Here is a 14,718-nt window from a genome sequence, read left to right on the forward strand (position 1 = left end):
AATCCGCAACTGCAACACGTTGCACAGCAGCCACTACGCCAACCGTGCAATCCATCATAATTATTATAGAATGGCTGGACCCTAATAATGATTAGAAAATTCCTCTTTTGTTTTCGTTATTATCGAGACAAGGTTTGTGTCGAATAAAAACTTACCTTTAAATTCACCGAGGTAAAAGTAAATTAAAACCTTCTTTGAAATGAAAACTAAAAATACTTGAAATAAAAACTACATGCGTACTAGCTGGAATACACAGAAAAAAGTACTATAGCCATAAAATTCTATTACGAGAAAAAAGGTTTTCTTCCTTTTTTAACCAAAATGGCTTTTGTACATTTTTTTCAACATATTTCAGCCAGTTAACCACTCTCATCAAATATGGATGGCAACATTTTCCTGAAATGTCATTTTGTGTAATGTCAATGTCAACGATCAATCTGTCAGACGCTGTTTTCCAGTTTTGATAATTTGTGATTTTGTAGAATATTTCTTTCTTTCTCTTGTCTCAGGAAAATTGTATAACTGTCTCTTTTTTACATGCTTAAAAACTAAACTTGCGTATTATTATTATGTCAGATTGTATGTAATTGTAGCTAGGAATAATTATTAATCTTAAATCTGTAATTGTCACTTTATTGATATTGATAACATTGATTCTTCATTGATAATATTCGCCTTTAATTTTGTGTTTAATTATGAATTAAATCTATCAACTCCAGTCTTTTATCTTAAGTTTTATTTAATAAAAAAGTCGCCATAGCACAGTGTCACAATGTTGCGTCCTTTTAACAATAAAAACTTATGTTTTAGTTTTATTTTGTTGTTCGCTTGTTTTGGGTATCTTTCAGCAGATCCCTGTAACTTCAACGTTAAATTGAAGCAAGTACTAAAAAATCAAGGTTTCCACAGGTAAATAAACAACATTTCTAAATACTCTACCCAATGTATCCTTCTGTTCTCTTTGTAAAAAGTGTCTATAAATATTATATTCAACAAAATAATTAAAAATAAAAGAAGCTTTTGTTACCTATATATGTTAGACATAGAAAAACTTCCATTGGCATAGTAATTATAACATCAGTAAAACTCCAGGCTCTTTCTTCTAAGAATATTTTCGTAGTCTTGAAAATAAATTCTATACTACACATACAGCTGTAAACAAAATAAATGTTCCAGGAACATATCCTATGGCATAGTGTTCAACACGGATGATGGCAACTGCTGGATGTACAAGGACTGTGTGGTGGGACTGGACCAGACCCTACCACACGGTGTATATGCTAATCCTGATGAGCTGAGCACTCTTAGACGACTGAAGAAGGTACCTGTAGTTAGTTATAATATTGCTGATCTATGTGACATTATTTGTTTTTTACATAATCACGGGACCACAGGGTCCCGGACCTTTGGAAGGCGTACGAGGGGCCGAAGCCAACTCGCAGAGGCCCGTTGAACAATTTTAATCTAAATGTAAGGGGACATTACTATTAGAAACCTTTTCATTTCTAAAGGAGTGTCAGAGCTAATAGTTGTTAGATTTCATCCATTATTAACAAAAAACAAATACAGTTTCTCCCCTACCTTTCAACCTACAGTAGAAACTCGACTAACCGGACTAATTGTTGTCGTTAGGCATTCGGATAATCGAATGTATGAAGAATAGGGGGGGAATCGGGTTTTATGCATACATATGTGGTACATTTATTAAAAACAACAAATATATATCAACGAAAATCAATATTTATTAAGGAATAATTAAGAGATACATTTTCTTAGATTACATATGTTTAATTTGTTAAAAAATAATAAGTTTAATTTGGTTTAAAATATTTGGTAATTGTCATTTGACGTAAACCACTTTTTCTCTTCATTGCTGCTATATCACGAATTCGTTTCAGCTGTAATAAACTCACAGTATCACTCTCTGTTTGTTTTTCAAACCACTTGAGAGCTGTCTCTAGGGCATGAAGTGCTTCATCATGAGATGGTCCTGCATCATTTTCCACGTCTAGATTTTCTTCTGTTTCATCTTCTTGCAATATGTTTTCTACTGGAGCTGAATTCTCTCGCCTCGAAGCTAAAGATTTCGAAGGCAAAGACTTCCAGTTTAACCCGGTTTCATCAGCATTATAAACAAAATCCATGTCATAGTTATTTTCATCCAAATTCTTCTTAAAATTATTTTTAAAAGAATTTGCTGCATCTACATTAGCTGACATTTTTTCACCTTGAATTTCCAATTCACGAATCCCATGACGTGATTTAAATCTGTACAACCATCCGTTACTTGCCACAAACGATTCATTGCCACCTATTTTTTTATTTAACTCTAACGCTTTTTCACAGAGCAAAGGACCGGATATCGGTTGCCCAGTTGATCGTTTTTGTAAAAACCAACAATACAAAGCATCTTCTAAAAGTTCATTTTTCGGTTTCTTCATCATTTTCCGATGTTTACTTCCGTCTTGAGTATCTAATTTACAAGTGTACGACAAAATTGAATCGGCATTCTTTTTTATATCACTTATCGTGGATGTACCCACACCATACTGATCAGCTAACTTACGACCGGTTTCTCCTTTTTTAATTGAATCAATAATATTTATTTTATCTTTAAGCGATAATACCACTCTCTTACGTTTTGACATTTTTGAATAAGTAGACGACGAGTAGATAAGTAGAGGCGGCCGAGCGACGAATTGACTGAAAACTAACTACATAAAACAATAGCCGGGCAGTCCGGATAATCGCGAATCCGTATAACTGAGGGCCGGATAATCGAGTTTCTACAATATAATTATAAAGATACTTGTTTTGAAACTATACTTAGATTAGTAACTATGAGCATAATCAGAAGGCTTAGTCTAAGTTTGTTATATGTTGAATGATATCGAAACAAGACAGGTTTTAGCGTTCTGATTGGCCAGCTTCAATAAACCAACCAGTCAGAGTGCCGTCTCGTTTTGATCTCGTTCAATGTAAAACACAGGGCCCAATCCAAATTCATACAAGTTTTTCTTCAATTCTGTGGGGTTACTTATAAGAAACTTGTTCAATTCTAACCATCAATTTAATTAAGTATTCAAATGTATTACAGTTGAATGCCGTCCCAAAGACCCGCATTAACACGGAGATGCCGGCAGAGCACTCGTACCCTACCACCACATACATCACGGAGAAGATCAAGGACTGCAAGGTGCATGTGTGGCTGCCGGTACATGCTCGGTACCATCTGGCCACTCCTGGTGGCGGGTAAGTTATTATTGTATTTTTTATCGAACACGAGGCAAACAGGCAGACGGATCACCTGATGGTAACCGATCAGTGCCGCCCATGGATACCCGCAACACCAGAGGATTCACAGATGCGTTGCCGGCCTTTTAAAAAGGAATACGCTTTTTTCTTACAGGTAATAACGAAAATACTGCCGACGATAGCGCATTCCACAGTTTTGCGTGATTGACAGACAAATATCCAAACAAACTAAAACTTTCACATTTATAATTATTAGCGTGACCAGAAGGCTGGCTATTTCTTCGGTCAGAAGATAAGTATTGCCATTCAACGTGGCAATGCGGCCAGTCTTCTGGGAACGTTCCCCAGTGACAGCGATGCGGACGAGTACTTCGACGCCTAACCACGCCTAACGCCTTTATTTTAGTTTTAAGTTAGTTTTTATTCCTTTTTTATGTTTTGGTATTTTTAGCGTGATTAAATATCCTCGTGTTTAATTCCAGTATGGCCCGCAACACAATAGGTCCCCCCAAGCTGTACCTGCGCTGCCCCGACCAGCGGCTGGACATGTGCAACAAGGCTGCCACTCCCGTCACCTTCCTCTGTAACGGCAGCTCCAAGGAGAAGTGCAGCTGGAAGGAACTGCCTTTTACTTTGGTAAGAGTAACTTCATAATTTCTAACTATAATAATATCTAGTTATAAAAGTGTGGGAGAGCCATGCTTCGGCACGAATAGGCCGGCTCGACCGGAGTGATACCACGGCCTCACAGAATATTGACGTGAAACAACGCTTGCATTGTGTGGGTGAGGTTACCGGAAACCCAATTACCTTTTCTTTCCCAATCCACGATTCTCCAAAGGCCGTCCAACCCTTAAATCCATAACCCCCAAAGGGCGGCAAAGCACTTGCAACGCCTCTTTTGTGTCGGGTATCCATGGGCGGTGGCGATTGCTTACCATCAGGTGATCCGTCTGCTAGTTTACCAGCTTTTTTTTAATTAATTTATTTTTAGCCGTGTTCGTTCCACTGCAGGGCAAAGGCCTCCCTACCCTCCTTCCACTCCTCTCTGTGCAGAGCTTTCTGCAGCCAATCCTTATCGTAGGCGTCAAGTTCGTCCCGCCATCCTCTGGACCTGCCGTGACGTCTGTTGTTTATATTTGGTACCATTACTGATCAAAGACTTAACATAACTTCCCTTATTTCCAGCTAACAGACACCCTAGTATGGAACATCCCAGTGGGCAACATGGAGCACTACCACGCGATCTCCGTGGGCACCGCGCTGGTCATTGCCATCGGCTCGCTGTACCTCATCAAGGCGATACACGAACACAAACTCGTCACCATGCCCTTCAATCCATACAGTTCTTTACACAATTAGTATTGAAATTTGTAAGTATCACAATTCTATGTATTTCTAGCATTGAAATCTATCAGTAGGTAGGTATTGGCCGTTGGGATGATAATTTTTTATCCTAATTAGGTACTCAAAATAAATGACACTGAATTTTCTATTGAAATTAATGAATATATTTCACTTATTGTTCGATTTATTTTGATTCGGATCTGCTCAAATAATTACAATGTTTACTGAAAAAAATAAAAATAAGTAGTCGGTAGCCTTTAAGATTTACGAAAAGTTAAATACTTCAAAATAGTTTTCAGTAATCAAACATTCCTTTTCCGAAACTTGATTTATCCAATTTAAAGTGCATTTAAAATCGAAATACATAATTATCATGTATAAATGATAAGATGCATTATGTATTTAAAATATATTATTGATTATTAAAAAATAAAAAAGAACTTAAATTTAGCCAAAGAAGTATCTTATTACTTATTAAAGTGGTTTCAGGCTCAGACGCCTGTGAGAAATATATACGCAATGTCGTGCGCGTGCGCATTAGATACCTACGAGCCTGCTGGCGGGCACAACATTTATATTAAAGTTATTATCATCTCTTAAAAGTAATTACGGCTAACGTATTTTTTTGGTCACCACTCACCAGATTGAGCTAGTGTGAACCTGTTCTTCGTCCAATAGGGAAGTAGCTAGTGTCACACAATTGGACGTTAAATATTTGTCAGCTATAGTGACTGGATTAACTACTTATTCCTAGATTCATTCATATGTCATCTGGTGAAAAAATACGGTAGCCCATTGAATATATGATTCTTTGTGATTATTTCCTAAAGATATAACATGTGAAAGAAAGAAAGAAACACAGTTTATGGCATAACATGTGGCGCACTAGTTTCTGCCGACCTAAAGAACAAAGATGTTATTGTAATTTTGTGTATGGATGCAATATAACTTTTGGATTTAGTAATGTATGCGTGAGAAGGAAAGGATTATATAGAGACTGATAGAATCAGTGAACTGTGTTAGGAGGACAGAGATGTATTATTTAATGGGGCCTAGGCCAAGCCATCAATGGGGCTAAGCCTTCAATTCTGACTATGGGATGACTTAATGTAATTACTATCGAAACTTCTAACCCTGTTATGTTACAATTACATATTTAAATTCCGTACATGTAATGAGCTATGTATTACATACTGTAATTGTTGCTTGTGTAGATGTATATTGCTATATTTGTATAACATTCCTTTATATACTAAAATATTGTTATGTATTTATTTAATATAAGTAGGTATGTACGAATAAATTGTTTTTATTTACTTATAATACTATTGTATAGTATTCCATTAAATTGCAGTATTAAAGATGATGTTTATATATAATTAAAAATATACTTACTGTGTCTAGTCATAAACATAAATAAAAATAAACAATTTTAGTAAATGTCTTTTAGATTTTTATAGCTTTAGTTACCTCTATTATAATTTTATGATGTATTATTAGTGTCATAGTGAACTGTACCTTATTGTCAAAGCATTACAGCGTAAATTGCGTTCGATGAAATGTTGACAGAGTTTAGAGCACTCTAGACTTTGTTATCTGGTTGTATTTTGAAATATATATATAATTGTATATCCGAGGCCGACGGCAGAGTCAATCTACTCCTTTAAGGATATACTAAATAAATTATTGTCCCTTATGGCTGTTTCCACCAATCAATCGCATTCATTTTTAATTAGCCTATGGGTCCTCTGGTGTTGCGTGCGGGTGTCCATAGGCGGCGTTGATGGCTTACCATCAGGTAATCCGTCAGCTCGTTTGTCTCCTATTCCACAAAAAGAAATTAACCCTAAAACATATTTTAACAAAAAGGTGACTTAGCACCTAAACTAACCGTTGCACTTGTCCCTTCGAGGTTGGTGAAAACCAATATGTTGTTTAGTGTCACCTATCTTAGCTTAGGGGTTCCATCAATTTAAGAGATTGAGAGAGAGAGATTAAATAATGAAGTAATTGTCATGTTTTTCGGCTTACTCATGTAAATATTTGACGAGGAACTCGTCTGGTTGCTCATTAATAGGACGGCATATAGGGTGCTGCGGACTACCTAGCGGGTTTACCGGGGCTCTGGCTCAAGAAGCAGGAGTAGGAACAGGGTGGTTTTTAGTCAGTAAGAGTATGACACTCCCTGTCGCCTTGCCAAGTCATTGGATGATTTTCCCCTCTTAAAAAAAGTTATGTACTTAGTAGCTATACTAGGTTTATAGATACATAGGTGCCGACGATGGCCACCGAGGTAGTTTTATTGGGGTAAGAATGCCACTCCCTAGTCCTGGTTCTTAAAAACTAGGCGTCTTTCAAACAAAAAAAGTACTTAGTTAAATACTTTAATTAGATAAAATAATTGGTGAGTGCGAGCTCCATCTACCCACAAAGAGTAAAGATACGAGTGAGCACAGCGCTACGGTCCCCGTGCGTAGTGACTAGTGCCGTAGTGTGGCTCGCCGGGGAGATGGCACCACTCGCGGCGGGTATCGATCCCGCGCCCGAACACTGAACCTTCCCTAACCGCCAATGTACGCGCCTCAACCTACTGTTGATGAAACCGACACTGTACCACCCTTCTATACCCTGCACATATAAACCTCCGATATTGTGAAATTTTATTCTCTGTGATATTTTTAGTGTGTTCTGACAATGTTGCTGCTAGTCATACTGAAACGTAAGGGTAGAAGGTTCGGGGGCTCATTTTACTAGTGGTGGCATGGTCCAGTGAGGATGTGGATGTTGTGCGGTGCACGTGCTAGGGCCGGGGGCGTGCCGCGGCCGGCGTGCGTACTCCGAGCGCCGCAGATATGGATTTAAGATTAACGAGGCCACGTAAACGCGGCGTCGCGGGGGTCGGGGCGCGCGCCGTGTTTACATGCGGGTGCAGGCGGCGGGTGCAGCGGGCGGGCGATCGATCGCTGGGCGGAGCGGGCGCGGGGCGGGCGCGGCGGGCGGCGGGGGGCGGGGCGAGCGCGCGCCGGCCGCCAGTCCGCCTCGGGGCCGCGTCCGCGCGGTCGTCGCCTGATCCCGCGGTGCGGCGCGCCGGAGTGTCTCCGCGGGCGCCCGGCGGCGGCGGCGAGCCTCGCGCCGCCCGCCCCCGCGCCGATGCCGCTGCCGGCCGGAGCCGCAGCGCCCCTCACCCTCCCCGCGCCCCCGCAGCCGGCCGGCGCCGCGCGCGCAGCCTGGCCTGTCGCGACCTAGCCGAGAAAGCCCCGCCGCCCGCGCACCCCGCACCACGCTTGCGCCCCGTATTCCTGTGGGCACGGCAGCGAGACGGCACCGTGCAAGAGGTCCGCTGTGAAGACTACGATCCGCGTAACCGTATCCGTATCGCGCGTACCCCGACCGGTTGGCGAGTTATCCCGCGTACTAAAATCTTTGACTCTATCTTTGTGACAAGCGCTCCGGCGCAAGAACCTTCGGAGCCCAGTGCTCCCCAAGAGCGGCGCCGGCGCCGGCGCCCCGGCAGGCCGCGGCGGAGGCGCACGGACGCGGCAGCGCCCGCGCCCGCCTGGCTGGCCCCCGACCTGGAGTCTCACATCCCGTCGCACACGATCGCGGTGCCGCGCGTGCCGCCCGCGCCGCCCACTCCGCCCGCGCCGCCCGAGCCCACTCCACTCGACAACTTGCTCGCGGTGGCCGAGCTGGAGTTCAACCAGCAGCGCGGCGAGGAGGCGCTGGAGTTGGAACTACAGGCGGGAGCCGCGCAATACCCCTTCCTGCCGGAGGCGGAAGAGGTAGCGCGCGACGTCATGTCGTTCGAACTCGGTGAGCCGAAACCACCCGACGACATGTTCTTCGAACAGCGCAAGCCGCCTGAACGTACTCCCGAAGAAGAAGCTTTCCACAATGACATGGGAGTGCACAAAGACCTATTTGAAACTATTAGTGAAGCACATTACCTGCCCGAGCTAGGCGGGCCTCACGACGAGGCTCTACTCGAGTCACTCGTAGAGAAGGGTTGTGAAGATAATCAAATACTCGGGCAGGCGCTGGACAAGCTGGCGCACCTCGTGCACGGCTCTGGTGACTACGCGGAGGAGGAGGACGACATGTTGCTCGGTGGCGCGCCAGTTGCCGACATCATCGACCGGCTCGAGCAGTCGCTGGAGTCGCCGAGCCGCAGCAGCATGACGGCTGCGCAGGGCCTCCTCCACCTGCACCACATAGGCGACCACCTGCCGCCCCCCGACCAGCAACAGGCTATCGAACAGTCTTATATGACGGACGAAGTTTTTGCGCCCGCCGAGCCTTCAACAGAATGTACGCTTGAAACATTATCTGCAGCGTCACAAATGCAAAGCGCAAGTGAAGTTAACCATTTAGATTATGATCAAACCGCCGAGAAGAGGCTACAAGATGAAGTCGACAATGTCGAAGCAATGTACACTGAACAAGTACCTGAAATACCTGCAACTACTGAGGAACAAATAATGCAACCGTTACCGGATCAAAGTGAAGAAACTTTGCCCTGTGAACTGCCGACACCAACACCGACTGAAGAAGAACCTACAGAAAATACGACCACTAACATTACTCTCAAAATAGAAACTGAGGATCCAGTGTGTGATGAAGATGGCAATTTTACAAATACTATTAAAGAGGAAGATACCAGCTTAGATTTCATGAAAGACCTGGACGATCCGTCAAATGCCGTGGAATTGGTAGCTACTGATTTGAGTGTCAAAAATATTAAAAATAGTAAAAAGTCTAACCGCGTAGTGGCTAGCGTTGCTGAAACCACAAATACCACGGAAGAGAGCCTATCGGAGAAGGGCGACGATCAGCCTAAAGATCTGAGTGTGCAACGAAGACTGCCCACTCCGCATGCGTCACCGAGGAGGATAGACATACCGCGAGCGCCGTCCAGAGAGTCGGATGCAATGCAGTCGCCTCAGCCGAGCGGCATCCCTGCCGTGCCGTCTTCACCAGAGATATTCACGATGCCACAGTCGAAGAGCAAACAATCACTGTTCTTAGAAACATTGCTGTCATCACCGTCGCCTAAAATGTACACGTCTGAAGTGACCATTACAAAACAACAATGCGAACCGTTAAACCTGGGCAAACATCGGAAGTCAGCCAGTCCAACGGTAACCAGCTGTTCAGACGAGATGAGAAAGTTAAACAAAGAGTTTGGTGAACCCCAAGAGAAGAAAGGTAGACGAGAATCTACAGATGATACAGTTAAAATTAGTAAAGTATACAACAAATGCGATCGGGATGACCATTCAGCTGAAAGTCAGACGAAAATATCGAAGAAAGCTGACAAGGAAGACAAGCTCTCTGCGAAATATATTGAGAAGATGAGTAAACTGAGCCCGATCGAACAACTGCATAGCCTAAGGTCTAACGCCTCAATACCCGATGCGTTACTAATTCCTAAAAACAAGCTAAATAGAATTTTCGCCGCACCTGCTATCGAAATTCCTCAGTTGCTAATCAATTGTCCAGAGTTAGTGATACCGCAAGCGTTCGCATATCCTCAACTTTTACAAGATCCCGATATAATCATGTTGACACTGAAACAAATAGAGGACACGATATTAAATAGTAAGCAACCCGAGTCACCGCTAAAGGAGCCAAAGGCGCCAACTCCAAAGAGTGCGATAAGTACATCGAGTAATGATAACATGACGACTACGAGTCAGCCCGAACATGGCAACACTAATCCTCAGCCCAAGCCGATACCGTCGTTAGCCGGCGACATCGACGCGGCGACCTTCAACCAAATGTTATGGTTACCTTACTTTAACCAGCTGGAGGCAATGACTGCGTGTTCGCAAAATATGGATTTCTTAAAAGCTCTCAATTCATGTAGCTATGGCGCAGGGCAAAGTTACCCGGAGTTATCGCAAATATTTAACCCGAATTCTCGTTTTGCGGGACCAACAGGTTTCCCTGTGATGCCTCCGATGGACTACGAAAATCGAATTCAATATGCCATGTGGCAAGAGGCGATGAACCATTCAAATCAGCAACAAGCAAGACAAAGCCAGGCCAAAGTAAACGAGTGTCAGGTTAAAGACGTGTCGAAGTCAATGGATGTGCAAAATCCATACGTACACTCGACAAAGAGTCATCATCAGAATAAATCACACAGCAGTATGTCCTCACGCTCTAGTCCCATGGCCAACTACACCGCCAGCCAGCGCGCCGCCATGCAACATAACTCATTCCTGCAGAGCTTGTACCCAGGAATGAACCCTAACATGAGGCCGAACATGCCGCTGCCCGGCCTCCAAATCCCATACTTCAACCCTAACTTGATGGGCAGTCAGCGCTCGCCTAGAAGCGGGGGACAAAAGAGCCCTACGTCGCCGTACTTTCCGAACAACAATTATCTACAATCTATGAAACATTCCGAGGCCCAGCCTCACCAGAGAAGTAGTTCGACTAGCTCGCAAGAGTCTCCGCGGCCGCGGATCAGTGTGAAATCGTTACAAAACTTGTTGGAGCCGAGTGCTGCGGCGTCGGCATCGTCGTCGTCGCGGCGGGGCCACAACCCGGCGGCGTCGATGAGCCGGCGCCGCGAGGAGCCCGAGGTGGGCAGCACCACGCCGCTGGGCGAGCCGCCGCACCTGCCGCCGCACCCGCACGACCCGGCCTCCTACCACTTGTGGCATCCGCTGTTCGGCAAGTGAGTCACTTTCATTCATGTTTATAGCTTTACAAATATTTGCATGATCATGCCAACAAATATTCGTGTTTACCTTTGTTATTGGAGTTTCTTTGATTTCATAATTACCGTGTTCCATATAAGGTTCCTATGTAAACACCGCGGGCGGTCGTTCGAGACGTTGTGAATTCTAAGAAAATTATTACACTTTATTTATCTGATTTTCTTACTTAATTAACAATATCAATTAAAAATTATAATAAAATACCTTGACTAGCTGTTGCCCGCGGCTTTGCTGGCGTGGAAGTTAATATGACGACTACTACACTATTATATTACTATGTATTTACAAACTTATTTAAATCACAATTTTATAATAAGTTATAAATTCCTGAAACACGTATTTATTTTGTAATAAATCCTTAACCTAAATACGAAGTGAAAAATAATGCAAGCCCCGTACAACCAATCCTTATTTCATCCCTTATTACTAAGCAAAATTTCGAAAAATCCTAACACACGTACCTATTTGTTTGTTTTACATCAATAACCTAAATAAATTTGCTTTATTCTACTTCCAAATTGACGAATTAATACATTGATGCGATTGGGGTGAAATTGTTAAAAATTCTTTCTCAGTCAGTCAATCAGTCAGGAGTCAGGACATATTACTTTATAAACAGTAATAACTACTTAGGTGTCAATAGTCAGTATCAGCTGTAAACCCATGTTTTAACTTAACACTTTTGTAAAAAAGATCAAACGATTCACATAAAGGTGAACGTATAGTACAAAAGTAACATATTATGTAGGCAAAGCAACAACAGACCACTTACGATAATAAAGTGGGAGAGACGTCGTCAGTTAATATAGCACAATTTATACTTGAGCAATATTGTATTGTTTATTTATACTGGCCTTTTATTGGGTCAGGCCGGCGGGCAAAGCTAATTTTGCCAGAATCGATCGGCTTCCTAAATAGCGGCGAAGTTGAAGGGTTAATATACTTAATATGAAGGGACTGTGGGTCAGTTCGGCGACGTTTAATTAGATCTCTGTTAAACGTCCTGTTATTGTCACTGGACGAGACGAGGATAGAAGGAAACTAGGTCCATTATAACCATTAATACACGAACAAGCTAAATTAGTTTAGAAACTAACCTGCTTGTATTTATATCGCCATATCTTAATTACACTGCAGAACGAAAATGCATGGAAATTGTAAACAAGAGTAGAACGAATGTCCGTTTGCTCGGACTATCAGTCAGCCGTGGGCTATAAAGCAGTAGTTGCTTCATGCATATATTTTAATTAAACTAAATGTTCGCTGCGTCCGACCAATAAAACAATTGCAATTGATATACTTGATTAATTTAATGAAGCGGACAAATTAACGGTGATACGCTGCCGGAGACAAATGATTGGACGTCGTAAATTGAGTGTCTTCGATATAATTCGGTCATTTGTTCGATAATTATAGGTACAAGGTGAGAACTAAAGTTTAATTTAGTTCAGTTTGTGACGATTTCTTTAACTAAATGAATATCATATATCGTCGTATCAAGATTAACTGTTTTTGAGAGAAAAGATCGTTGTTTCGTATAAATATTTTTATGGGTTGAGCCTATTCGAGTTCATTGTTAAAAGTTAAGTTATTCAAAACATTCTGAAAAACCGATAGACTAGACAAACATGTATAATGGAAAATTCTTCTTCAGCTCTGTCTAATTTGAGTGGCACTGTCTAATTCGTTGTCTAAGGTCATGTCGCTTCCTCGGAAAATCATCATATGCCTATTAGAATCGCCAACACAGGTCGGCTCGAAGAGGGTGGTTTTAGTCTGACAGTCTCGCCTCGCCCAAGGCATGAAGTCATTGGATGATTTTCCTGCTCAAAAAAAGGTCTAAATAAAAGATACGTAACGTAAAAAAGTGTATCCCTTAGCGATATAGTAATAATCTGGTCTTTAATAACTTCATGAAGGTTGTCCACTATGACTCATGGTGTTTACAACTTGTAAGAGCTCGGTCGTCACAGTATTACCATTGGTTTATTACATCTGTATTAGGTAGGTAGGGTCAGTTCTTATCTTAGCAATCTATATTGCAATTACAGTTGAAGTTTTTAGAACAAAATTTTCCGTTATCAGTACCCTTAGTATGAGTTTGCTTTACGTGAAACGAAAACGAAACAAGGGCGCGTTCGGTGCTCTGATTTGTTGGTTCATTCGCGCCGACCAACCAGAGCACCGAACGCACTTTCTTTTCGTTTCGTTTTACTTTAACGTAAAACAAACTCATACTAAGGATACAGATCAGTTTTAAAAAGTTTCCAAGTAGCTTTCCATTGCCTAACAATAATAGTGATTATTATGATTTCTATCTGTGTTCAAACATTTGTTACATCAATAAAGTTTCTTTAAGTAGTTCAATGAAATACTTAGTCTGATTGACTGCCAATGTTTTATTATTAGCTACCAAATGAAAATGTCAAAAGACGTTATCTTAATTCTCATAATAACACGTTTGAATGTCTTTTTCGTTTATATCAGCTAGTAAACCGCTTCCTTAAACTTTAAATCATAAGAGTCATGAGGCTCTTCCCTAATATTAGTACATATTTTTCTAGTAAGTCTATATTCTCGTTTCATTGTTTTACGAAAACCAGTATACAACATTTATACTAATAACACACATTATTTCTTCTTTTGTATAGCACCATCAGACGATTCGTCTGCTTGATTACCCCTACCCCAAAAAAGTCCTTACATCACTAGTCTCCTAAAACTAGTTCAAAACATACGTACAGCTTGTAATGTTACTAATTATAGTCCTGTTCATCCAGTAAATGAGTAAATGTTTCTGCCATGAATCTCCCAGTTGCTTATTAGAGCTAATCAGCCGCTGTCTCTAGGGTTACTGACACGAATCATTCACTTCATAACTACTCGTACATGGAACTTAGTTAACACTGTAAAGTATACTCCAATAGATATTGATATACGAAAATGGCCCTTATAGGTTTGATGTTAAGGTGTTGGTTGCAAAACCTTTAATTGTAACAAAACTTTGGACAAAGAAACTGCTTTAACTAAAAAATCACGGTTTACTCACGTATATTAATGGAGAAAAGCTGTACTAGTTTCGAGTCACTGAGAGACTCTTCATCGTGAATAAACTGCAGAGAAACTGCTTCCAGAAAATCAAACTAAACGACTATGATATGCAAAGACAGTTTGACGATTATTTATAAATGAAACGGACATAGTTACAAGCATGCAGAAATGCGGCATACAAAGAAATCAATACTCGGATCTAAAATAACCCGATCGATAAACTGCACTGTGATTTGACACAGTCAACCGTTCCCATGATAAACTATTCAGGCCAGACCTCCTTACAAAGACTTGCAGTAATTACACCAATCTAGACTACAAAGCGGCAAATCAAATG

General features: G+C 41.8%; 3 protein-coding genes across 4 annotated transcripts in view; 2 read left to right on the forward strand and 1 right to left on the reverse strand.

The window, feature by feature from the left end:
* The first annotated feature begins 621 nt into the window (after positions 1-621).
* LOC118269401 (phosphatidylinositol-glycan biosynthesis class X protein) lies at positions 622-4,814 on the forward strand. The gene is made up of 5 exons (XM_035584510.2): positions 622-909; positions 1,177-1,321; positions 3,098-3,252; positions 3,738-3,891; positions 4,444-4,814. The coding sequence occupies exons 1-5, from the start codon at positions 773-775 to the stop codon at positions 4,615-4,617; spliced, it is 765 nt and encodes a 254-aa protein (XP_035440403.2). The 5' UTR covers positions 622-772; the 3' UTR covers positions 4,618-4,814.
* Positions 1,328-3,075, reverse strand: LOC126912362 (jerky protein homolog-like). The gene has a single exon (XM_050704124.1). It carries the CDS (start codon positions 2,646-2,648, stop codon positions 1,812-1,814), a length of 837 nt encoding a protein of 278 aa, XP_050560081.1. The 5' UTR covers positions 2,649-3,075; the 3' UTR covers positions 1,328-1,811.
* A 2,544-nt stretch (positions 4,815-7,358) lies between the features above and the next one.
* Positions 7,359-14,718, forward strand: part of LOC118269399 (uncharacterized) — a 101,757-nt gene continuing 94,397 nt past the window's right edge. The window contains exon 1 of one of the 2 annotated variants that reach the window (XM_035584508.2): positions 7,359-11,287. In XM_035584508.2, the coding sequence (XP_035440401.2) occupies positions 7,455-11,287 (3,833 nt within the window). In that variant the 5' untranslated portion in view covers positions 7,359-7,454. The remainder of the gene's footprint in view (positions 11,288-14,718) is intronic. The other variant, XM_035584507.2, reaches the window with a different exon arrangement.

The sequence above is a fragment of the Spodoptera frugiperda genome, chromosome 2, assembly GCF_023101765.2.
Source record: "Spodoptera frugiperda isolate SF20-4 chromosome 2, AGI-APGP_CSIRO_Sfru_2.0, whole genome shotgun sequence".
Lineage (NCBI taxonomy): Eukaryota > Metazoa > Arthropoda > Insecta > Lepidoptera > Noctuidae > Spodoptera > Spodoptera frugiperda.